This window comes from Ambystoma mexicanum, chromosome 12 (genome assembly GCF_040938575.1).
Source record: "Ambystoma mexicanum isolate Mex_15411 chromosome 12, UKY_AmexF1_1, whole genome shotgun sequence".
NCBI classification, from domain to species: domain Eukaryota; kingdom Metazoa; phylum Chordata; class Amphibia; order Caudata; family Ambystomatidae; genus Ambystoma; species Ambystoma mexicanum.
Window position 1 is genome coordinate 464,799,581 of NC_090936.1, and position 25,147 is coordinate 464,824,727.

The following is a 25,147-nucleotide window of genomic DNA, read 5'->3' on the forward strand; positions in this document are numbered from 1 at the left end:
AATCCTTAATTGTTACCATGGTCAATCAGTCTACAGGGGTTTGATTTTACCATTGAACACACGTCCGGTTGTAATCACCAAAATGCTGATGGTCTCTCTAGGTTTTGAGGGCTTCATTTTTTTAACCTGGAGAGAGTGTGATCCTTTTTCCCACTCTCATGTATTTTGATGTGAATTTACCTCTGTATTTCCTTTGGTTATGGAGTCTGACAAACTCCATAGGCATCATCTTTTACATCTTGTCACACAGCACCTTCAGTGCAGTGACCCAGGGAAGTCTTCCAGATTTCCCAAAGGTTTAAATACCTTTCTCTGAGATAAACTACTGTTTCCCAGAGCAGTAAAGTGAAATTGACTTTATTTACCATTGTAACTTTCTAGACCCAGCACACACTATCTTACAATAGAGTGCTGGAGGGGTTACTTAGTATCCCCTGTGTCTAGATCCTCATGTAACATTTTTTACGTTACCCTTTCCTCACTGAATCGCTGGTGGCAGTGGTTTCATTTGAACTACCATGGTTTGCATTTAGCCATCTTTTTCAAAATGGTGCAGGAGCCATCTTTGACAAAATGGCCCCCGGTCTTCTTTTTTCGCTGTTTCTTTGTGGAAAGGTCCTTCTAGAGGTTTTCTCTGTGCGCCAAACCAGGTTTGGTCCCTTTGGCGGGATTCAGGAGTGAAGCCTGCCTCTGGCTCCAGTGTGTCTGGGGTAGGCAGGAAATGAGGGAAGTGCCCGAAACTCCCTGTGCTTAGTCTCCTAGGAGACCCAATTGCACTCTGTGGTGATTGGCTGGCTGACTGTCCAGCAAGGAGAGCCACCCTGCTGGGTTAGTGACAGCTAGGCTGGAATGAATAGAAGAGAACTGAATAAAAGGCGAGTCTTTTGACTTGGAAGGCAGTCGTCCACTGGATGAAGGAACCAAAGTAGAACTTGAAGAAGACGCCTGCTGCAACTCCTGGACTGTTGGTTTGCCCGGTGAAACCCTGCTGCAGTGTCGAAATGCCAAGTTTGCATCGACCGAGAACCCCCTGTAAGGACGACTTCTCCCTTTTGAGTTAGTGGGACCAATCAACTCCAAAGTAAGCCACCTAGACATCCATCTCGGAGCTGGTTGAATTTCCAGAGTTGCTGCTGGAAAACGTATAGCCGGGGAGAGGAACACCAGATTGTGTGCGTCGCGTTTAAGCTGGCCTAGAGCTTTTGGAAGATCCTTCGGACTCCCAAGAAGCTGGACTGACCAAGCCTGAGACCCCTCAACAGAGTGCGGGACCCCAGAAGAAGCAAGGAAAGTCCACCTCAAAAGCCAGGAACTGCGGTGAAGTTTGCTGGTTGCAAGTTTTGACCGTCCCAGTGCATTGCAGGAGTCCCCCGACGTCCTCCCTCTTGTCCCCACGACTGAGGCCCAGGAACAGTGAGTTCTGCAGAGGAACAGAAGTCATCTGCTGCATCTTTTTCTTCATTGCTAAGGTACTGTAAAACAAGTCTAAGAGAACTTAACTCTTACTGTAGAAGTGCTTGTAACTTCCACAACTCACAAGTCTAATCAGCTTGTGGCCCTACATGTGATTCTTCTTTTTATCAAAGACTCCTAAGAACTTGTGCAAAGACTTTTCCATTTACTCACCAGAAGTGCTTCATCCCATACAAGACTTTTGCCTATTGACTTTGGCTCAACCTATTGAATTGTATGACTCTTCTAAGAGGATCTAAAAGTATTTGCCCTGCTTAAGAATATTTGTGATCTCTTGTGTTCTAATGACCTTTGCCTTTTACCAACTCTTGAGAGTATTCTAAATGCCAACCGTAAAAGATTAATGTCCCCAGCACCCTTGTCATTGAAGTCACCGGTGGGTGTATGTTGTGTCTGGTGGCCATCCCAAAAGGGTCTTTACTGATTCAGAAACTCAGTGTACAGTATCGAAGTGTATTTTTGTGTTAATATTCTATTGCTCCCTTCTGAAAAAGGCTTTATAACTGACTGATAAATTTAATAATTGTTTATGTAAGAAACCTTGAGTGTAAGAGTTTATTTGAATACCTGTAACTGAATCTTTGTGTAACTCCACTACTGCTCACATTTCCCCTCTTGAGATAAGCCTGGCTGCTCAACATGCTACCAAAACTGTGTAGTACAAGCTTATACCAAAGGTTGGGTTGCCTATACCTGTAGTCAGAGTTGTTTGTAGTGTTCCTGGAGGGTACTGCATTAAAACGTTGCCTAACCTTAGATACCTCGCCCAAACTTGAATTTGGGAAGCCAGAGGCTGGGGAGCATGTGGATGCATCCTACAGGCAGCTCCTGGCCAAGGTGGTGGAATACATGGGTTGGAGTAGGCCACCATTACCTTATGAGCATGATGACCTCACTGACGTTCTTGTCAAAGGTCCACAATCTGATCCCATTTTGCCTTTCCTTATGGCATTGCAGAAAAGGGTGGCTAGGAACTGGGAGACTCTGGAGTGCATGGAGTCCAATCCGGCAGTTGAAAAGAATTTGACTAAGAAGTACCGCCCTTCTAGTAGTGACCCCGACTCCCTCTCAAAACACCCCTCTCCGGAGAGCCTGGTGGTACTGCTACTTCCAAACAATCAGCGTACCATACCATCCCTCCTGATAGGGACGACAAACGCGTAGATGGATGGGCGAGGAAGGTATTCACTGCAGTGAGAATGGCATTAAAATCTGCTAACTCCACTTGTGCTCTCGCAAAGTTTACGTTCACTCTATGGGATTGTATTTCCATAAGGCCGAGCACATTCACGAAGGGGATGAAAGAGACGGCTTCCCAGCAATTTTTAAAGACGGCAGAGAGGCCATGTGCGAGTCTCTTCAATCAGGTTTGGATTCTGCAGATAGTATCAGCAGAGCCATGGCTACCAGCACCATTATGCGCAGATTTGCAAGGTTGAGAAAGTCGCACTTTGCACCTGATGTGCAATCTAGACTTCTCAACATGCCTTTTCACGGGTCACCTTTTTGGCAACAAGGCTGACAGGAGCCTTGAGAAGTTGCAGACCTCAAAGTCAACTGGCAAATCTTTAGGAGCTGCTGTTAGGCCACCTCAGCCTTTTCATCCTAGTGGGCAACCTTTGAGGGGTTGATCTTCTCGCTACTACTCCTCAGTTGCAAAGGCGAGAGGAATGGCCAGGCAAAGAGGCAAGAGAAGATTTCCTCGTGGTGGACGAGGTAAAGGTGCAAAGCCAGCTGAATCAGCAGCCTCCTTATCGGCCGCTGCATCAGCCGCCTCAAAACCACTCAAGTCTTGAGTCACAGTTCACCAGTGGCGGGCAGACTGTCTCAGCATCTGGAAGAATGGCGAGTCGTTACTTCGGATGCTTGGGCTCTAGAAACAGTAGCTCACGGTTACTGCCTTCCTTTCATAAGGAGATCTCCGAACAATCCACTGGGGAACCACTCTTTGAGGATTTTGGATCCGCTCCTTGTGCAGGAAATGTAACCCTGCTTGAGAAAGGTGCAATAGAACTAGTCCTGTAGCGGAGAGGAACATGGGGTGGTACTCTCCTTGTTTCTTAATACCCAAGAAGGACGGAGGACTGAGACCCATCTTGGACTTAATATACTTGAACAAGTTCAAGATGGTCATACTTTCTCAGATCCTTCAGGCCCTAAACTCCAGGATTGGTTGGTGTCAGTGGACCTTCATGATGCTTATTTTCATGTGCCAATCCATCTCGAGCACAGAAAATACCTGAGGTTCTCAGTAAGCAGTTCTCATTATCAATTTCGGGTTCTCTGATTCGGGCTAACCTCTCCGCCTGAGGGTTTTCACCAAACTGATACCGGTGGTGGCAGCGAGTCTCTGGAGAGGGGGGATTCACGTCTACCACTCCCTGGACGATTGGCTGATCAGGGTGGGTTCTCTCGAACAAGTCCTAGATCATCTCAACGTCACCTGCCACTCTCTTCACAGACTGGGCTTCTCCCTCAATTACAAGAAATCCCATAGACACCTTCTCAAAGGCTCCAGTACATCGGAGCTGTACTAGATACATCCTTGAATAAGCTTGCCACCTGAGGTGAGGGCTCAGGACATTCTTGAGATTGTTATCAAATTTCAGAATGGCCACAATCTACCCGCTTTCGATTTTTTTGAGGTTGCTCTGCCTCATGGCATCCTGCATTTTTCTGGTGCCAGAGGCCTGCCTGAGAATTGGATCCCTTCAAAGGGCTCTAAGAACCCAATGGTCCTAGTTCTCAGGAAAGATGTCGGACCTACTTCAGATTCCAACCAGGGTCTCACCGGATCTTCTGTGGTGGGCCTGCAAGGACAATATTCTGAAGTGAGAACCTTTTTGGCAACTGTGGCCGGAGATTTCAGTAGTGACGGATGCCTCACTCAAGGGGTGGGAAGCCCATGCCAACGATATGACAGTCAGCAGTCGTTGGTGTCTGCCAGAGTCCAAACTACATAACAATCTTTTGGAGCTGAGGGCAATCAGACTAGCGCTAGACTAGCGCTAAAGGCCTTTCTGCCCTCTGTACAGGGAAAGAATGTCCTGATAATGACGGACAACAAAGTGGCCATGTACTACCTCAACAACAGAGGTGGTGTAGGGTCACTACCACTGTGCAGAGAGGCATTGCAGCTCTGGTACTGGGCAATTCAAGAAGGAATCTCCCTATCAGCGATTCACCTAGCTGGAGAGGAGAACATGGCAGAGGACGCTCTGAGCAGGCAGAGCACAGTATGCCACGGGTGGGAACTAGCTCAGGAAGTCCTTCAAGAGATTTTCACCCTTTGGTGAACATCTCAATTAGATCTGTTCCCGACCAAGGTCAACCGGAGGTGCGAAAGATATTGCTACAGGGAATTTCCCCCAAGAGGAGCTCTAGGAGATGCGTTCGTAGTGGACTGGGAGTTTCCACTCCTGTACGAGTTTCCTTCAGTCCCCGTCATTCATCATGTGATCAGGAGGTTGAGAAGGTTCGGGAAACCCATGATCCTAATTGCCTCAGATTGGGCCAGGAGGACGTGGTACCCGGACCTTCTGGACATGTCCAGGTTAGGCAAAATTGCAGGCAGTACCCTCTGGGACCACTACACACAATTAGGACCACAGGTGTTAGCCAAACCAACCTTTGGTATAAGTCTGTACCACACAGTTTTTGGTAGCGAGCTGAGCAGCCAGGCTTATCTCAAGAGTGAATATGAGCAGTACAAATAGATACACAGAGGACTTTTAATCACAGTGGTTCAAGTAAACACACTCAAGGTTTCTTGGTAAAACACTTATTTATTACACAATCCGTTAGAAAACGTCTCACTAGAAGAAGGCAACTTAATATTATAAACCAATACACTTCAATACAAAATCCTAAGGTTTTGAGGCAGTTTGAGCTCCCCTGAAATAGGAGCAAATGGCAGTGCAGTACTTAGAAAGGAGCAAAAGGCACAAGGTAAGTAAAATAGATCATATACTTTTTAGACAGTGCTAATAGTTTCAGTTCACCAGAGGAGTGCAATTCAAGTTAATAGGCCAGGCCAAAGTCAATGGGCTAGTGTTCTGGATAGTAAAGAGCAGTTCTGGTATCAAACGGTAAAGTCTTTGCGAAAGTTGTTAGAAGTAGTTTAGGCGACAAAGAATCATATGTCGGGTCACAAGCTGATTAGGCCTGCAAGTTGGGAAAGTTTCATGAACTTTCACAGCGAGAGTGGCGTTGTCTCAATCGGGTTGGCACAGCAGCTTAGTATGAAGAACAAAATGCAGCTGAAGATGTTGGTTCCTGGCAGGACCTGCAGATCTCACTGTTCCTGAACCTCAGTCGTGGGGACAAGAGGGAGGACGTGGGGGGACTCCTGCACTGCACGGGATCGTCGAAAAAGCAAACAAGATGGAGTCACTTCAGTTCCAGTAGCTGTAGATTAAAGCGCACAAACTGGTGTCCCTCTCCCTGGTTCATCCTAACCAGCCTTGCGAATGGTATCCAGGTGGCTTGTGAGTTAATTGGTCCCACCAACTCAAAGGAAGAAGTCGTCCTTGAAGGGGCTTCTCTGTCGAGATGAACTTGACAATTCGGACCTGCAGCAGGGCTTCACTGGGCGAACCAACGGTCCAGGAGTTGCAGCAGCCGTCCTCTTCCAGCTCTTCTTCGGTTCTTTCGTTCCAGTGGTCGACTCTGCTGTCCAGTCTTGGAGACACGCCTTTTAAACAGTTTTCTCCCATTCATTCCAGCCTAGCTGTCACTCACCCAGCAGGGTGGCTGTCCTTGCCAGACAGTCAGCCAGCTAATCACGCCAGAGTGCATTTGGGTCTCCTGGGAGACTAAGCACAGGGAGTTTCGGCCACCTCCCTCACTTCCTGGCCACCCCAAACACTCAGACACCACAGGCGGTCTTCAGTCCTGAAGCCCGCCAAAGGCATACGAACAAAGGGACCAAACCTGGTTTGGCACACAGAGACAAACACTAGAAGGACCTTTCCAAAAAGAAATGGCTAAAAAAGACGACCAGGACCTGTTAAGGGGCTTAAGGCGCCATCTTGAAAAACATGGCTCCCATGATTTTTAGCTACCGGTGTTCGTGGTCGGGAAAAATCTTGGTAGTTCGTTGTAAAACCACTGCCACTAGCCTTTTCAATAGGAAAGGGTAGCATTTGACTGCTAAATAAGTATTTAGACACAGGGGATACCAGGTAACCCCTCCAGCACCCCATTGTAAGATGGTGTGTGCTGGGTCTAGGAATTTGGAAAGACTAGTAAAGTCAATTTCACTTTACATTCCCTGGAAAACAGGAGTTTGTCCGAGAGAGGCTGTATTTAAACCTTTGGGAAGTCTAAAAAGACAACCCTTTGTCACTACACTGACGGTGCTTTGTAACACACATGAAAAGATGCCTATGGAGGTATCTTAAAAACTCCAAAGTCAAAGAACACAAATGTGAAACACACATCAAAATACATGAGAGAGTGGGAAAAAGGCTCACACTCTTTCCAGGTTAAAATAAAAATCAAGTCCTCAAAATCCAGCATTGTTGCTGTGGGTCTCTAAGGTGAAGGGAATCAGCACATTTATGAGAATTCTCCATAACAGTGCACCTGTCCTCCGATGCGTCTTCCACAAAGAAAGGACCTTCTCCCGCGAGAGGAGGGTCGGGTTCTCCATCAAGAGGTCAAGACACTCAACCTTCACGCTTGGTTACTGAAAAGCTGAGATATAAGGATTGGGGACCTCCCAGATGACATAATGGAGGTTTTGCTTTCGACCAGAAGGCCAGCAACAAAATATTTGTACCATTGATGTTGCAACAAATTCTGCAACTGGTGCAAGAAAAATAATGTAGAACCTTTTCTATGTAAAACACCAGTAGTTTTATCCATCTATCCTTAGCTAATCTGGTGCTCCAGATTAGTACCATTCAAGGCTACTTGGCGGCGCAGTCCATTTTTAAGTGCTAGTCAGAGGAATGTTCCTATTTCAAAATTCCACTGGTGACACAATTTCTGAAGGGGCACACTAATGTGATCCCTCCTTCTCCTTTCCAGGGTCCGGTTTTGGACCACAATCTGGTTTTAAAATTCCTAATGTGTGCATCCTTTGAACCTCTGCACACATGTCCTTTAAGTTTATTGACCTTTACAACCATTCTATTGGTAGCTCTGACGACAGCCCGTAGAGTGAGCGAGTTGCAGGTACTTTCATCCAAGCCACCGTTTACCATCTTCCACAAGGATAGGGTTGTTTTAAGGGACAACCGTTCTTTTTTGCCTAAAATAATTTCGGATTTTCATGTAGGTAAAAAAATTATTTTACCTTCTTTCTATCCCCCCCCCTCATCCTGGAAAGGAAGAGAAAGACTACATAGGTTAGACCCCTGGAGAGCGTTAAGCTTTTACATTTCATGAATGTCGTTGATGACCAACTCTTCATTGGATATACAGGACACGAGCTGGGTCGTGCTGTTAACAAACAGACCTTATCCAGTTGGATAATTCTGGCAATCTTAGAATGTTACAGGCTGGCAGGAAAAGACCCTACTGAAGGTTTAAGAGACAATTCCACCAGGGGCATGGCTACAGCTGGGTAAACCAATTAGAAACATTTGTGAAGGGGCAACATGGTCTTCCATCCACACATTCACAAAGCATTATTGCCTGGATTATTCCCTTGGTTAGTATGGTACTTTTTGCAAGGCCGTCCTTCACTCTGTCCATGAAAATTTATGAATTATAATTCTACTCCTTCCTCCAAACCAAATACTGCTTTGGGAGTCTCTCAAAGATAAGGAATACGTGGGAGACACCATCCATTCAAAGAACGTTCTTTCGACTGGATGTTCCTCCCATCCTACCCCTCAGTAGAATTTCCTGTCCTATTACAGCTTCCGTTCCATCAAGGCCGAGTGCGGTCACTCCCGTGTTTACGGGTATCTCTGCTGCAAAATGGGGAAAAACAGAACTGAGTCCACGGGTGCTGCGCGTGTTATATATGCCTTCAATGACATCATCCTTGACGGAGGCCATCAAGGGACATTGACTCGACGCCACTGACGCACAGCGCCCTCTGCCGAAACACAAATTCAGAAGCAGCTGAAGCTGGACAACAAGTGTTAAAGATGAGGAATACGTGGGAGGAACATCCAGTTGAAAGAACGTTACCAGGGGTAAGTAACTTGGTCTTCTATTTAAGTACACGTGGCGGAACAGGAATGATATGAACAACTAATTCTAAATACTTTGTGTATTTAAGAAGGCAAACAAATGTTTCCAAGGATGGTGGGCTTTATAGACAGCAATGCATCAGAGATTTTCTGTGAGGGCTTGTATTTGTGGATCAGTTATAGCTTCGCATTGCTTATTCCTTTAGATCAGTGATCGGTTTGAACATGTATTGATTGTTTCTCTCCAAGCATGCAGGGAAGTCCTGAATGATTCTGTCCCGTTTTAAACCGTTTATGGTACCCGTGTGATTTTCAGCATTTTAATTGACCTTTCATCTCATATTCCTTCAGACATGGTTCAGAGAAACCTGCATTACAAAACGGAACGAGAGGTTTGCAGAAGACCAAAATTTGTGTCTCAAGAGGATGTACAGAAACTTAAAACGAAGTAAGTGTTAAATATGTTCTGCAATAGCATTCAGTACATGACTGGGACCTATTCCCGTTACAATTAGACCTCTATAGCTGCTAAAGACAGCTGTTTTCTTAAATCTAAATGAAATGGCATTTGTAATGGATATATTCCTTGTAATGTGTTAGGCAAGATTGTATGCAGTACCCTTTGGGTGCACTACAATGTTAGGCAGAATTGCAGGCAGTACCCTCTGGGAACACCACAGACAATTAGGACTACAGGTGCAAGCAAAAACCAACCTTTGGTATAAGTCGGTCCCACACACTTTTGGTAGCGAGTTGAGCAGCCAGGCTTATCTCAAGAGGGAATGTGAGCAGTAGAAGAACTAAACACAGAAGTGTCACAATCACAGTGGTTCAAGTAGACAGACTCAACGTTTCTTGGTAAAAACATTTATTTACACAGTCATTTAGAAAACTTTCTCTAGTAGAAATCGACTCAATATTAAACACCTATATATTACAGTTTCAAACTCTAAGTTATAAAGACAGTTTGCGCTCCCCTGACAAGGAGCCAAATGGCACTTCAGTACTTTTTAAATAGGAATAAAAAGCATAGGTTTGTACAAAGGGTTAGAGAACACTTTTTTTCGACAATGCTAAGGTTCAATGTACCAGGAGGGTCAGTTCAATTCAATAGACCAGGCCAAAGTCAATAGTCTAGTGTTCTTGGATAGGACAGCACAGATCTGGTACAAATGGAGAAGTCTTTGTAAAAGTTTTTAGAAGTAGTTCTGACGATAAAGAAAGGTATGCTGGGTCACAAGCTGATTAGGCCTGCCACCTCAAGAGTTAGGATCTCTCAACCGTATGACACAGTACCTTAAAGTGGAGCAAAAAGATGCAGCTGAAGACGTTTGTTCCTGGCAGGTCCTGCAGGTCTCGCTGTTCCTGAGCCTCAGTTGTGGGGACAAGAGGGAGGATGTTGGGGGACTCCTGCACTGCACTGGATCGTCGTCGGAGCAAACAAAATGGCATCACTTCAGCTCAAGTAGCTGTGGCTTCCAAACACAAACTGGTGTCCTTCCCCCTGGTTAACCTTAACCAGCTCCGAGAATGGTATACAGGCGTTTGCTGAGTTGATTGGTCCCACCAACTCAAAGGGAGAAGCTGTCCTTGAAGGAGCTTCTCTGTCGATTGGAGATCTAGCAATTCGGACCTGCATCAGGACTTCACCGGGCAAACCAACGGTCCAGGAGTTGCAGCAGCTGTTCTCTTTAAGCTCTTCTTCAGTTCTTTTGTTCCAGTGGTCGACTCTGCCTTCCAGTCCTGGAGACTCGCCTTTTAAAGTTTTCTCCCATTCATTCCAGCCTAGCTGCCACTGACCAAGCATGGTGGCTGTCCTTGCCGGACAGTCGGCCAGTCAATCACGCCAGAGTGCATTTGGGTCTCCTAGGAGACTAAGCACAGGGAGTTTCGGGCACCTCCCTCACTTCCTGGCCACCCCAAACACTCAGACGCCAGAGGCAGTCTTCAGTCCTGAAGCCCGCAAAAGGCATACAAACAAAGGGACCAAAACTGGTTTGGCGCAGAGACAAACACTAGAAGGACCTTTCCAAAAACAAATGGCTAAAAAAGACCGGGACCTGTTTAAACAAAGGGGCTTAAGGCGCCATCTTGAAAAACATGGCTCCTGTGATTTTTAGCTACCGGTGTTGGCGGTCGGGAAAAATCATGGTAATTTGTTATAAAACCACTGCCACCAGCCTTTTCAATAGGAAAGGGAAGCATTTGACTGCTACATGAGTAGTTAGACACAGAGGATACTATGTAACCCCTCCAACACTCCATTGTCAGATGGCGTGTGCTGGATCTATGAATTTGAAAAGACTAGTAAAGTCAATTTCACTTTAGATTCTCTGGGAAACAGTCGTTTATCCCAGAAAAGGTATTTAAACCTTTGGGAAGTCTAAAGACATCCCTTTGTCACTGCACTGAGAGTGCCGTGAAACACACATGAAAAGATGCCTATGGAGTTAGCTTAAAACGCCATAATCAAAGAACACAAGTGTAAAACGCACATCAAAATACATGAAAGAGTGGGACAAAAGGCTCACACTCTTTCCAGGTAAGAAAAACAAGTCCTCAAAAATCCAGCTAAGTTGCTGGGGGTCTCTAAAGTGAAAGGAATTAGCACATTGATGAGAATTCTCCCTAACACTCCATCCTTCACTTTTCTCTTGAGCTGCCTCTTTTGAGGTGTAGCAAGATACCCTAGATCGGATAGGAGTGCAACTCCCAATATGCCGACATGAATTTTCACTAACAGTAGAATGAACAGTAACCTTGCTTTTGCGATGTTTTATTATGTATCCCCCTGAGTGGACCAGGGTTTGCTCTGAGACCACATTGGCTGTTTGTTATCCCACTGTTATGTTTTCCCTGTCCTTGGCACGGTATTCTTAGCAAAGACTAAGAGTCTATTGTGGTTTTACTGTCCCTTTCCTCATCTGTGCAGGAATTCATTCCAACCATCTCCGTGTGAAATAGTGTTAAAATGTGAACTTGACTTTTAGGTGTTCTCTTGACCCCACAGCATCACCTCATTGAGTTCAGAAAGTAATGTGAAGAGTTAGACTTGACTGAGCTACCATAGGATAGGCTCTGACAGACCTTGGTGCAACCGGGCAGTCTGGTAGCTATTGCGGACCCTTTTTTCATTTTTCAGAGATGGGTGCTGCTTTGGGGTTTCTGTGCAAATGTTTTCCAACCTCTTCTCTTGACACTCCTGTCGATGTAATGGCATACTGACCAAAGTAAGAGGATATTGGGCTTCAGTCTCTCTGCGACCCTAGCTTTGAAGTAGTTAAGTGTATATAGGAGACAATTATTCATGAGACAGGTTTTTGATATTGTGTTTCTAATTCAGTCATTCTTCCCAATTCACTGATCATACCCCATATTGAAACATGGGTATTTTATTTTGGTTTTTTAGGATTTTTTGAGAATCTTGCGGAGTGATAATACAGATATTGTGTTTGGGGATTACAAAGCCAGGTTAAGGGAGCATATTCTGTTCATTTATGCTTAATAAACACAAGTGTAAAAAAAGCATGTTAGCAAGGAGTATTTTGCATACAGTTTTAGAAATATAGTAAACTAACTGGATGCTGTTTTGAACGGTCCAGTGAGCAGACCCTGTTTTTATGTTCCTGATGGTGAAACACGTACTGTAACATTTATGAAATGACATGGTGAGGCATAATACAAGTTCACATGTTGCTCAGTCGCTTAAAAGCTGGAGTTTCCTTTATCAATATTTTTATTTTTTTTATTTTACAGACGGACCGAGCCCACTCAAGAAGGATCCATCCCATCTTACTGGGATAAGTCACAATTGCCAGACGTGGGATATAAGGTATGAACAAGGAGACTAGGGTTTCCCCAACTAACTCAGTTCATAAATGTATACTATGGTTTTCAATGCAAGCACAACACACACACACTGCGAGAGAGAGGGAGAGAGAGGGAGAGAGGGAGAGAGAGGGAGAGAGAGGGAGAGAGAGGGAGAGAGAGGGAGAGAGAGGGAGAGAGAGAGAGGGAGAGAGAGAGAGGGAGAGAGAGAGAGGGAGGGAGAGAGAGGGAGGGAGAGAGAGAGAGGGAGGGAGAGGGAGAGAGAGGGAGAGAGAGAGAGAGATATTTTTTTTTACACTGTTCATCAAAAGAGGATGACTAGGGGTGCACTGTGCTCTGGGCAGGAGAATTGGTTCTGAGGGTAAAACTGAATAATCAACCCAATGTAAACAACACTTGTCTTGGCATTTTCCAAATGAAAGGGCAGACGAACAAAATCCTGATAATGCTGCAATGTGACATTTGCTGTAACCTTACCTTAACTACCACATGCTACTAAATAATGCAGGCACTAAATCCTCTTTTTCAACATAGTTACATGCCTTTTCCCACCAATAATATGCTTGCGTGCCCCATGCTTAGCTCTGTTGTTTAATAAAGCAGATCAATATCCACCCTAAAATGGCAGATTTAGCTGTAATGAGGATATGACCTTTCAGTACAAATCTCACCTTAAAGTCAAAAGCTTTCCATAAATGGGGACTCCAGGGACAGGATCAAAACATCTGTCACAAATGCCTTCTCGCACACATTTGCTTGAGTACTACTGCTGTAAGCGAATCACCCCCCACTCCTGAGTACTACATAGCCCTCCTTCCCCGCCTCTTTTAAATTGGTTACCCTGCATGATCTATGAAGATGAAATACTCCTTAAACCATGTTAAGGGCCCATCTACTCTTGTGCTGTTCCTCCGCTGCAAAACATTGCCGTTCTTTGATCTGATGTCGATCGCCTTATAGTTTTTGGTTGATCGGTAGTGTTAGCAATGCCAAAAGTGAGCCAAAAGTCGTGACATGAAATGTAAAGTGGGAGAGAGGCGAGAACGGCTTTGGCGGACAGGGCTTTGCCTATGTTTTTTCCCTCTACTCACTCTTGGGATGCTCATTTGTTAAACGCACTTGCCTGTCACTTGATGACACACGTGTTAAGCTTCTTCTGTTGTCTGACTGTACTGAAGCTTTTTTATTCAGAGTCCCGTCTCTTTTCTCTTTGGCATTCGTTTTTATTGGGATCAGAATGTCTTGTCTTTTGTTCTATTTTTGATCTTACTGTGTTGAAAAGCATAGTGCTAGCCAGAGAGCCCCAAAAGTGAATATGAATATATTAGTAGTGTTTGTTCAGCATTTACTTAGCTATGATTTTAAATTGATACGTTGTCTAAAGCTGTTATTAAAGGTTTTCTTTTTGCTGCTTTCCTCCCATAGATTTCTATGGGACACGTGTTCTTTTTGCTTTGTTTTAAACCCTGTCCTGACGTTATGGAGGTAAGAAAAGCTGCCTGCTTTACCCCCTTCCCCGTTTCCTCATTCTTATGGGGAAACTGACTAGTCCCTAAGACTATCGGAACTGAGAGGCTATGGGCCTCTTTACGAGATTGCTTGTAACCCGCCAATAGTACCCTTGGGTTACCAGCAATCTCGCCTTACTGTTACCGGCAGCACCCAATATCCTGGTGTTACTGGGATATTACAGGTGCCAGCAACGACTGTAAGTTTCCATTCCATGGAGTCCTATAGGACCGGTTCCAGTGTTACAGGCCTGCCAGTAGTTCACTGCCCATACCGACAAACTGAGTGAGCCGGTCCAGTAGAAATGCTGGATCTGGTATTACCAGCATTTTCTTTCAGGGTTTTTTACTGACATACTAGTAATGAGGCCCTATGTCTCTTTGTGAATCACCTTGCAATAAAGTGCAGTTAGGATATTTTGTATCCTTATATTTTTTAATATAATGGCTTTTTTGGTTACCTTTAGAATGTGCTTGTTAGGGGGTTTTGCCAAGGTTCTGTCTGTGACAAAACCTTAGAAAGCACACCTTGGATGAACAGGGTTATACCCCTTAGATTTAGCCTGAATTACCCAAAGGTTTTGTAGCAATGGCTGAGCAGCCATGCTTAGTCTAGGAGGGCTGTAGTAAGGCACAGAGAACTCACCGTTCGAAAACTCTTACACACTTGGAGTTATATAAAAAATAGGCATTTATTTATATACACAAGGCTTGCAGCATTCAAATAAGGTAAGTACTATCGCACAATAATATAATAAGAAAACAGTTGCAATATTCACAGTTAGATACTTCAGAATAGCAATAAAGGTGTAATGGATCACACATCAAACCTCCTGAAACATATATGCCAATTTGTTAGAACTTTGATAACTTTTTTTAACATTAGCTTAGCCTATCTTAGAAAGTCCAACCCCGTCTTAGGCGAGCATCACAAAGTCAGAGGGGACACTGGGGCACCAGTGACCAAGGGCTGAGGTAGACAAGGCAATAAAGTAGTGTACAATGTTCCAGAAGGCAGGTCCTAGCAGGCACCCTTCAAATGTGCAGGTAAGTTTTCACAACCACGAGGAAATTTGGGATTTCCCCTCACAGTAATGTCCCAATGACCAACTCCCTAAAGCAGAATAGAGCCCAATGGGTTGTTCCTCCCAATGGAACTCCAGGCAGGCCCTGGCAGGGTGCAGAGATTAATTGAATGCAGCCCCCAGGAGCACAAGAACAATGCAACAGGCCCCAAGTAAGTACCTAGCAGCGGGACAGTACCTTTTCAATGAAGAACATGATGCAACAGGACGGTCCCTAAGGTCAGGCGACAGCAAACCCCTGTTCAGCTTTTTTTGGCCTTGGCGGCTGAAGAAGGAACTTTAGAAGGATCAGACAGTTGCACTCTTGCAGTGGGATACCAGGCAAAAGAACTTCATGACACAGGCTTGTTGAAGCCCTTGACAGGCTTCAGAACAGTGACAGTTGTTCCGGTTCTCGGTCCTCGACTCGGCTGAGGGGGATGTCTAGGAGCCACTGTAGGCACTGAAGGATGTCCACAAGGTTTCAGCCGAAACCGCATTTCACAAGACAAAATGGCACAGCTCCTAGGGTATTGGAAGTTTGCATACCGTGGACGTAACAGCTCTTCGGGGGCAGCGGAAAATGCAGGTGATCACACCAGACCAGGAGAGCAAGTTATCTTTGGGAGATCTTCCCTGTCACTCAGAATTCGGTGTCGGGCCAGCAGCGGTCACTAAGCGTCTCTGGCAGACGCTTGGAAGTTGCTGAGGACATCCTTCTTCGAATTCCTTTTTGGATCTTCAGTCCAGCGGCCAACTCTGAGTTTCTGCTCCAGGACCCTTGCCTTTTATGCTGGAAAACCATCAGTCCACCAATCACCAGACATCCATCTATTCAAATTTAGGGGTTGGTTGTCCAATGGAGACAGCCAGTCTCCCAGCACAAACTGGTTCCAGGCAGGCAGGCTGTAGGACAAAGACTAGGGGAGTTTCGGTCACCTCCCTCAATTCCTGTCCTTGGCAGGCTTTCCAAGGGAAGCCCGGCAAATACAAAAGACACATCAAGACCTCCCCCCAAGTAGGCAGGTAGAAGAAGGCTCGGGAAGGAACAAGTCATCACGAACAGGGCTTAAAGTACAGCCACTATTTTAGGCAAATGCTGACCCTTGTGCCCCTTATCACAGCTGCAAGGGCAACCTGTGACAAAAGTACACAAAAAGTCATGCAGAAAGGTACACTGCCACCAACCTTTAAAATGACCATTTAACAGTAACTAAAAGGTACTGGAAAAATGAGAAAAGGGAGACATGGTTTCCCCTCAGCGCTCCACTTAAGGTGGGGTATGCTGATCTTGCAAAATAAATTACAGGTGGGACAAAAGTGTATCCCCCTGCCATGGTAACATGTGTAAACACAAGTGAAATAAAAATGGAGCTCTAAAAACTCCCAGAAACACTGCACAGTGTGGTGAATCTAGTGAGACTATCACTAAAAACCCGATATGGGTCGCCTCTCATATGGCATGGGGAAGGCAGCCACTAGCTGATCCTGATTCGGGGCCGGTATTATGTGGGAGGATCACATGGGAGGGGACTCATATCAAGGGAAAGGGAAGGTGACCTCTTTCCCTCCTGATTCCCCTAGTTTTCCTAAGGCATTGATGGCTTATAGAAAAATGGAACAAACGAGTGTTGCCGATGTATAATCCACTCTTCAGTACCCATAATGCCTATGGTACTGGGGCGAGGAAGAAGGGCTCAGAGTCAGTGCTATTAATCATAATGTGCAGTCTAGTTGTCGGCTGCTAAGGCACTTGAATGGGACATTTAAACTCAGGAATGAGTTACACCTGATGAAAGGAGATGTGGAAGGGAGTAGATTAAGCAGAAGCCGCCCAAGATGCTGGGTATGCCTGCCGTGGAAGGAAGATGAGGAAGAACGCCAGCTGATGCCAACTCGAGGAGTGAAGGTGAGCAGCAGTGCAGAGTACAAGCAGCAGGACAACATGTTCCAGGGAAATTCAATCTTCTGGCAGACGTACTCAACAGAGACTTCCCTCTACACGTAGAGCACGAGTAGCGACTACAGGAGGACATTGTACTCGATGTCTACGAAAAACAGGGCTTCCCAGAGGTCGACTTGTTCGCCACTCTGGAGAACGCCCAATGCCCAGATTACGCCTCCAGGTACCCTCAGAACCGCTCCAAGAAACGGTCTTTGGATAACATGGTCCGGGAAATCGTTCTATGACCCCCCCCTTCAATTCGCCTGCTCAACAGAATAGTGCACAAGATGCATCCAGAACCAGTCGGGGTGATTCTGGTGGCCCCGATGTGGGCCCGTCATCCTTGGTTCTCCAATGTCATGGCAATGACAGTCTCCCCTACCAGGACGCTGCCGTGCCTGTACAACATGCTGTCTCGAGACCAGGGGGAAACGCTGCATCCATGCCCTCAAACTCTCAGTTTAGCAGCCTGGCTCCTGAGGTCATAGAGTTCGGGCACCTCCAACTCCCACACAGATATATGGACATACTTGGAGAAGCACGGAAACCTAACACCAGGCATTGCTACTCCAGAAAATGGAAGCGCTTTGTCATCTGGTATAACGGCAAGGGCATCAATCCTATTGAATGCTCACCTAAACATATTGTCCTGTACCTAACTCACCTGTTAGATTCAGGTCTGGTTTACAGTTCTCTAAAGGTCCACTTAGCTGCGCTTTCGGCATACACCATGTCCCAGAGCAAGGTTTTGTGGTGGAAAATTCCAGTAGTTAAAGCATTTATGGAAGGGATAAAGATGCTTCATCCTCCTATTTCCAAGCCAGCTCCCGGGTGGGACCTAAATGTTGTTCTTACCAGACTAATAGGGCCTCCTTTTGTACCAATGCACAAGGCTAGCCTACAAGCACTCGCCTACAAGACCGCCTTTCGGGTGGCAACCACCTCTTTAAGGAGATTCAGCAAACTGCAGGCCCTTTCAGTTCAGGACCCATTTGTCATGATTCGGTTTTGCGTACACACCCTCGCTTTGCACCCAAATTTATCTCAAAGTTCCATGTAAACCAATCCATAGAACTACCCACCTTTTTCTAGAACCCACTAACGTGGCAGAAAGAAGCATCCACACACTGGATGTGAGTAGGGCGGTCATCTCCTATCTGGAAGAGACAAAGCCAATAAGGTAAACAAACCAGTTCTTCGCTTCGCTTCAGTGGCAGCTGGTAGAGCAGGGGACCCTGTTTCTTAGACTGCATCATACTGTGTTACACTCTTGCCAAGAGAGATCTACAATTCACGCCTAGAGCACACAATTCTCGCCTAGAGCACACAATTCTCGGGGCACAGGGGCTACCATAGCATTCATTGCAAATGTTCCTCTTGAGTCGATTTGCAAAGCAGTAACCTGGAGTTCTGTACACAACTTTTCACAACACTACTGCCAAGCTACTCACTCTAGGTCTGATTCTCAGGTGGGACAAGCGGTGCAAAGACATGTCTTTGTTACTGTTCCTTCACACATCCCACCACCATCTTTGGGTACTGCTCGCTATTCTATGCACAGCATGTGAATCTAAGCAGATTCACAAGCATCAAAAGACATGCATTACTCACCGTAATAGCATTTTTGGTTGAATGAATCTGCTTGGATTCACATGCGCCCACTCTTCCTCCCCTCTTGGAGTAGAAGGAACATAGACCTTACACCTTCTCTCTTCTGTACTCTCTCACGCTGACTATAAGGCTCCCTCACGGCAGAAAAAACTCAACCAGAGGGACCTCAACGTGTGAGGGATTTTGAGTACACTACACGTCACGTTAGGGATAGTGTTTTAGTCACGTCCATGTCGACTTTCCCTTTCGATCTTCGAAAGAAAGATGCAGTCTGTATGCACAGCATGTGAATCTAAGCAGATACAATCATGAGAAATGCTATTACGGTGAGTAATGCATATCATATGCCATCACTTTGAGGGAATCAGGGAGTTCCTCACTGGAACGGGAGTTCTTTTCCCCAAGGGGGGCGTCTCGCCCGGTGAGGTCTCACTTGCCTTGACCCCTAGCGAGGTTGTTGGAGAGCGGGCTCACCAACTAGCCCCATGGGGGGGGCTCCCCCTTGGGGGAAAAGGGCCAAATTCTCTCAATTTGTCACAACATTCTGCCTAACTTGTGTTATTAAGAATGATCTGTGTATGCTTAAATGAAGCCTTCACCACTCTCACACACTCCAAGTGTAAGCCTTAGTATTAGAGTTGTATAGACATTAGTGCCTTTCCCTGCTCAGCAGAATATAGTGGGCTCTCACAATCTGTCCTAAGGGTTGATTCAGAAAAACCATCTGAAAAATGTGTTTAGTACACACGTGGGCTGTATTAATGCCTGCTTTTGTTTTCTTTCCATGTATAAATGTTTCTGGTGGGAGCTAGAAAATGGTTTGTTATAGAAATACAATAAAAGGTACAAAATTAGAAGCAATATTGTTAGGGAAGATTCTTCTGCATTACTTCCCTTGCCCCTTTTGCTCTTTCTTGCGGGGTAACCGACTACTCCCCAAGACTGTCAGTACTGAGAGACTTTCTCTCTTTTAGAATTGTTGTATCTTTTACAATTGAACACCTCACTTTATAACGTTTTACCTGTTTTCTTTGTGGTTACTTTGCGCCGAAGACTGGCTGGTGGCAGCTGTGTGATTTTTACTGTTTTTGTGATGTTTCTCTTGTGCACTTTTGTATTCACAGCGATGAGCTACTAAAGGTGGTTCACACCCTACAATTGAAGTGCCACGAGATTTCCACTCATCTTTGGCCAGTTCTGGTCAGGAAAGGCCATGTATGGTAACCCCTTTCTGGGTGAAAGCTGCTGGCTTGGGATCCTAAGTCCACAGCGTGGTCCAAGGACACTTCAGAAGGTTTCCAATGCTCGAATCTGCGACCACTGGTCGAGTCTGGTTGTTACCATCAGTCCAAGGGTCAAAGCACCAATGAGGGTCGGGTAGAAGAGCAGTGCTCATCTAGGCCACACACTGGAGTCTATGCTGGTCAGCTGCAGGTGTCATCCTTGGTTCGTCAGCGGGCTGCCCTTCTGCAAACTCTTGGTTCCAATGATGATCTGTCAAATAGCTGCAGGAGCCCTTTTATCCAAGATTCAGGCTGGGAGCTTGCCCATGCCTTTCAATGATAAGGATCTGCAACATTCAAACAGCCCAGAGTTGTCTAATCCTTGCGAAGCCACTGGTCATCAAATCTGTCCAGCAACAGACTTTCGGGTGCCAGAGGATGTGGAACCAGCCAGTTCTTTCTTTCTCTTTCTCTCTTTCTCTTTCTCGCTCTCTTTCTCGCTCTCTCTCTCTCACACCCCCCCACTCCCTTGCATGCAAGCTTTCACCGGTAAAGAGGAACCATACATGACGTTTCCTGCCCTAGGAGGGCTGGAAGAAGGCCAAAGAAAATTCAGAATATCTCGTGGCACAGCTATTTTACGGTGCTAGCCACCTTAAGTAGCCAGACGCAGTAATAGCAAAAGTGCACAAGAATAAAATCACAAAAATTGTAAAAAATCACACAGCTGCCACCAGTTTGTCTTTGGTACATTGTCAAAGTAACCAAAAAGCCATTAGATTAAGCTACAAGGATACAACGTATCCTAACTGCACTTCACAATAATATGATGTGTGCAATTGTAAAAAATGCTAGAATTCCAAAAGAGAGACGTCACTCAGTAATGACAATCTTAGGGTTTCCTCTTAAGAATTAGCAACGTATGCAAGGGAAGTAAAGCACAAGGCCTTACTGACCTCCAAAAGTCAGGACAGGGTTCACAAATAAGCAGAAATCCTGGGGGTTTTATAGGAATCTGTGGAGTGAAGGGTGCAAAAGGAAAACATTTCCTAACACTGAGTGACCCTTTTGTAAAAAGATGTAAGGAGTGTGGCATGTTAATTGTCCCTTGGCTTCCTGTTGGAGCATAAATGCTGGTATCAGATTGTTAGGTTGGCAATAACAGATAGTTTTGTGTGGCTTGGATGTAGGTTTGTCCTTGAGAGGCATTTGTTCCTTTCTGTTGGTTTCCTGTTTGCCGTGATTTCAAGGTAGCAGTTCCTTCCAACAGAAATAATGGTATCCAGGAAGTTTGTTGTTCTTGGAATATTACATGTTGAACTTAATTAACTGTTGGAAGCCACTTAGGGATGCATTGACTTGTTTAAATTAATTTTCACCTTCTATCCAAATCAAGAAAATGTACAAAGCAAATTCTCTCCACACCAACCCTGTGGACAGCTCACATGATGCAGACAGTGGTAGACGTGGGCTTTATCACACGGGGCAACACCACCAATTCAGGGATTACGGTCTTCCCTGTAAATCGTTTCTCTGCAAGTGTATACCTCTTTGCTCTCCACAACATTGCACACAGTTCTACACTCTTTCAAATGGATGCACTCAGTAAAATATCTCTTCAGACTTGCGTAAGCAGCTGCCCCGGTGTTGTTGATGTGCTACATGTATGTTAGTAGTTTCTGGGATTGTTGTAAAAAATACTGCTCAATGTCTGCAATGTGTAAAGGTTTGTGTGCTGAGTTGCCATTTTTGTGCTCCTGGCCGTCCCAGCCTTTTTGTAGGTAGTGTCTTTGTGTGTTAGTATGAACCTCGAGAGCTGTGAATGCTCTGATTAGGGTTTCTGTCATGTCATTGCAAGTCATGTGTTGCAGTAATCTCTGGCATGTAGCTCTTACATCTTCATATGGGATGTTAGAATAAAGTGTGGTGACATCCAACGTGGCTAGGAGTGCATTTGGTGATATACGTTCTACCTCTTTAATCTTCATGAGGACATGGTTGTGTCCTGTTCAAAGCTTTCTGTGCCCATCACCAGAAGTTTTTAGGATGGATTCAATATATCCAGATATGGTTTCTTTTAATGTCACATGATTGAGTTACTTTTTCTCGTTTGCGGATTTTGGGGAGCATATAGAATATCCCAGGAGTTGGATTGTTTGGTATCTTATGTTGGAGGATTTCCTCAACACTGATTGGCATGGAATTGATTTGTTCCAGGTTTTTTTGTACCCAATGGTAGAGTTGTCACTCAGTTTAGTTTTGTTTATTTATTTATAGAGCGCGGCCGAACTCTCAGGTAGCTGGGCGAATAATCATGTGGACAACCTAGTTACGTAGCGTTACGCGAAACAGAAAGGGTACATACATTCAATAGTACAAAGAGGGATACAGCGGGTGACATGAAGCAAGTACAATAGACAGTGACAGACCGGGTTACATGGTGGTCCATTTCAAAATATGGTTAAGTCATACGGTAGTAATTGGTAGAGTGTAGAGATATGGATGGTGCGTAAGTAAGTAGCAAAGTGTTAGGCAGAGAGCCAGGATTTCACCATGGCTCTGAATGGCCAGAAGGAAGCTTCCAATCTGATTGGAAGAGGGAGTGTATTCCAGCATTGAGCCGCAAGAACAGGGAAACTGGAACCTCCTGCTGTTTTTAGATTGAATTTGGGAATCTTTAGTTTGTGCAAATAGGGTGTTCTAGTAGGTCTGGTGGTGCTGTGTCTAGAGAATTTGTCAGATAGGTAGCGTGGGGCAGTCAGCGACAGGCACTTGTGTGTAATGACAAGGGTTCTTAACTTAATTCTGTCTCGGATGGGGAGCCAGTGGACTTCTTTGCTGGCCGTGGAGATGTGAGCCTTATGCGCGAGGTTAAGAGCGCATCTTAAGGCATTGTTTTGTAGAATCTGGAGTCTGTTCAGATTTTTTGTCATGGTGCCCAGGAAGAGTGTGTTACAATAGTCTAATATAGACAATATCAACGCTCTGAATAAGGTGAGGCAGCTGGAGGAGGATACAAATGGTCTGCAGGCATTGATAAGTTTGTTGGTGTAGGTGGTAGATTAGATGGTGGCATTTGTTTTTTCAGCGATAGGGTGGAGTCGAGATACACACCTAATGTTTTGACCTCATTGGAGACTTTTATAATGTTGCCATCAATGGTGAAAGATTGGTACCTGGAGTCCAATTTATTGAGGCGGGCCTGGGAGCCTACGATAAGCAGTTCCGTCTTATCGTCGTTCAGGAAAAGGCTGTGTGTGGCCATCCAGGCTTGAATTTCTAGGTAGATTTCATTGAGCTTTGCAACATCTTCTTCATAGCAACCGGTGAGTGTGGTGTCGTCTGTAATTAGTGTAGCTGAAGCTTAGTGAAGATGTTGTAAAGTGTGGGAGAGATGCAGGAGCCTTGGAGAACTCCACATTGGATTGGGATAGGGTCAGCAGCCGCTGAAGGGGCGAAGACCCTAGTCGACCTGTCAGACAGAAATTACTGAATCCAATTGGTGGCATTCTGGGAGAATGCGGCAGCCGAGGAGAGGTTTTGTGTAAGGATCCGGTGGTCAACCAAATTGAAGGCAGCGGAGAGATGCAACAGGAGCAAAGTGGCCAGATTGCCCTGGTCTTTGGCTTCGTACATTTGGATTTTTAGATCCAGGAGGGTGGTTTCGGTCCCGTGCCTGGGTCTAAAGCCGGATTGTCGCAGGCCTAGGAGGTTATTGTCTTCCAAATGTTGTGTATTTGGAGGTAGGCTACTCTGTCTAGTATTTTGAGGAGAAAAGGGACCGTTGTGATGGGTCTATAATTCGTGGGGATGTTAGGGTCTAGATTGGGTTTTTTGAGAAGGGGGAGGACCCACGCTTCTTTGAGGTTGTTGGGGACCACTGAATTATTGAAAGAAGAATTGATCAGTGAGGTGATTAGAGGAGCTAGATCTTTGGCTCCATCCTTGATGGCGGAGGCGGGGCACAAGTCACCTTTACAATTGGATGGTTTAAGGCTAGCGATTATCTTAACTACTTCCTACTCAGTGACTGGGCAGAAGTGGAAAGGGGGGCAGTTGGTAATGGTGAGGTCTTTTTTGCTATTAAGGTTGTCTTTGGCGGCAAGGTTGGCTTTTTTGGCTTCAATCTTTGCTTGTAGAAGGGCAATTTTGTTAGAGAGGGCTAGTTGGATATTATTGCACCAGGCCTTGTCCTTAGTGCAGTCCTCTGTGGGTGGCAACAGTGATTCAAGTTCTCTTAGTATAGAGAATAATTCTTTCGTACCAGATGTGGCGTTGTGTATTCTCATGTTATCAATCTTTTTTGGCGTTTAAGATAGCAGATTTGTAGGTGGAGGCAGCTGTAGAGAATTTGTCTCTGGTAGGGAGAGATGGGGCTTTTCTCCAGCTAGTTTCCGCAGCTCTTTTGATGTTGCGGAGCGCCTTTAGTTCTGCTGAGAACCATTTGTTGGTATGGGCAATGGGTTTGACTTTTCGTTGTTTGAGTGGAGCTATCTGGTTGAGGGCTATTTCCAACGTGTTGTTGTAAAGGTCTACCAAGGTAGAAGGGTTGTCATTGTGAGTGGGAAGGTTGGCTTTAGTGATGGGCATAAGGAGTGTTTTCTATAGTGATGTTGCGATTGTTTCTGGAAATTATTTGTGGTGTCCTGGGAGGGTACAGTTTTGGGTAGTGAGAAGGTGATAAGGTGATGGTCGGTCCAAGCACAAGGTGTGATGTCTGTCAGTGAGAGGTTGCAGTTGGCGTTTGCTAGCCAATCTAAGGATCTTCCTTTTGTATGTGTTGGTTTGTTAATGTGTTGAGTGAGGCCTAAGTGAGTGATGGTGTCATTGAGAGAGGTGGCATGATTGTTGCTATGGTCATTGAGTCCCAGGTTGAAGTCACCCATGATAATTTGTAATTTGGGTTTAGTGTTAGTGGTGAGTAGTAGAGAGATATCCTCTTCAAAGGTGGATAGGGCGCCTGGAGGTCTGTATATAATGTGTAGGAGAATGGTTTGAGTGTTGGATAATGGAAGTTTGTTGGATAGGAGTTCGGCTGATGGTAGGGTTGCGTGAGTTGCTTCTCTGATGTTTAGGTTAGATTTAGCAATAATGGCCACTCCTCCTCCTATTCCATTTTATCTGTCAGCACGGATGATGTTATAGTTATCAGGGATGACTAAGGCTAAAGAAGGACCAGCTGCTAAATGGAGCCACGTCTCGGTGATAGCGATGAAGTCAAGGTGGTTTGCGGTGATAATGTCTGCAACATCGGTGGCGTGGGCTACCAAGGAGCGGGCATTGATGAGAGCACCCTTAATGGGAATGGAAGTGGGGGTTAACTTTCGTGGGTGGCCGAGTGTGGGGT

General features: G+C 45.4%; 1 protein-coding gene across 1 annotated transcript in view; it reads left to right on the forward strand.

Moving 5' to 3' along the window:
* Positions 1–25,147, forward strand: part of LOC138513668 (protein mono-ADP-ribosyltransferase PARP12-like) — a 294,555-nt gene that overhangs the window by 244,148 nt on the left and 25,260 nt on the right. Inside the window, exons 8-9 of the mRNA XM_069628728.1 lie at positions 8,973–9,069; positions 12,378–12,453. Of these exons, the coding sequence (XP_069484829.1) occupies positions 8,973–9,069; positions 12,378–12,453 (173 nt within the window). The remainder of the gene's footprint in view (positions 1–8,972; positions 9,070–12,377; positions 12,454–25,147) is intronic.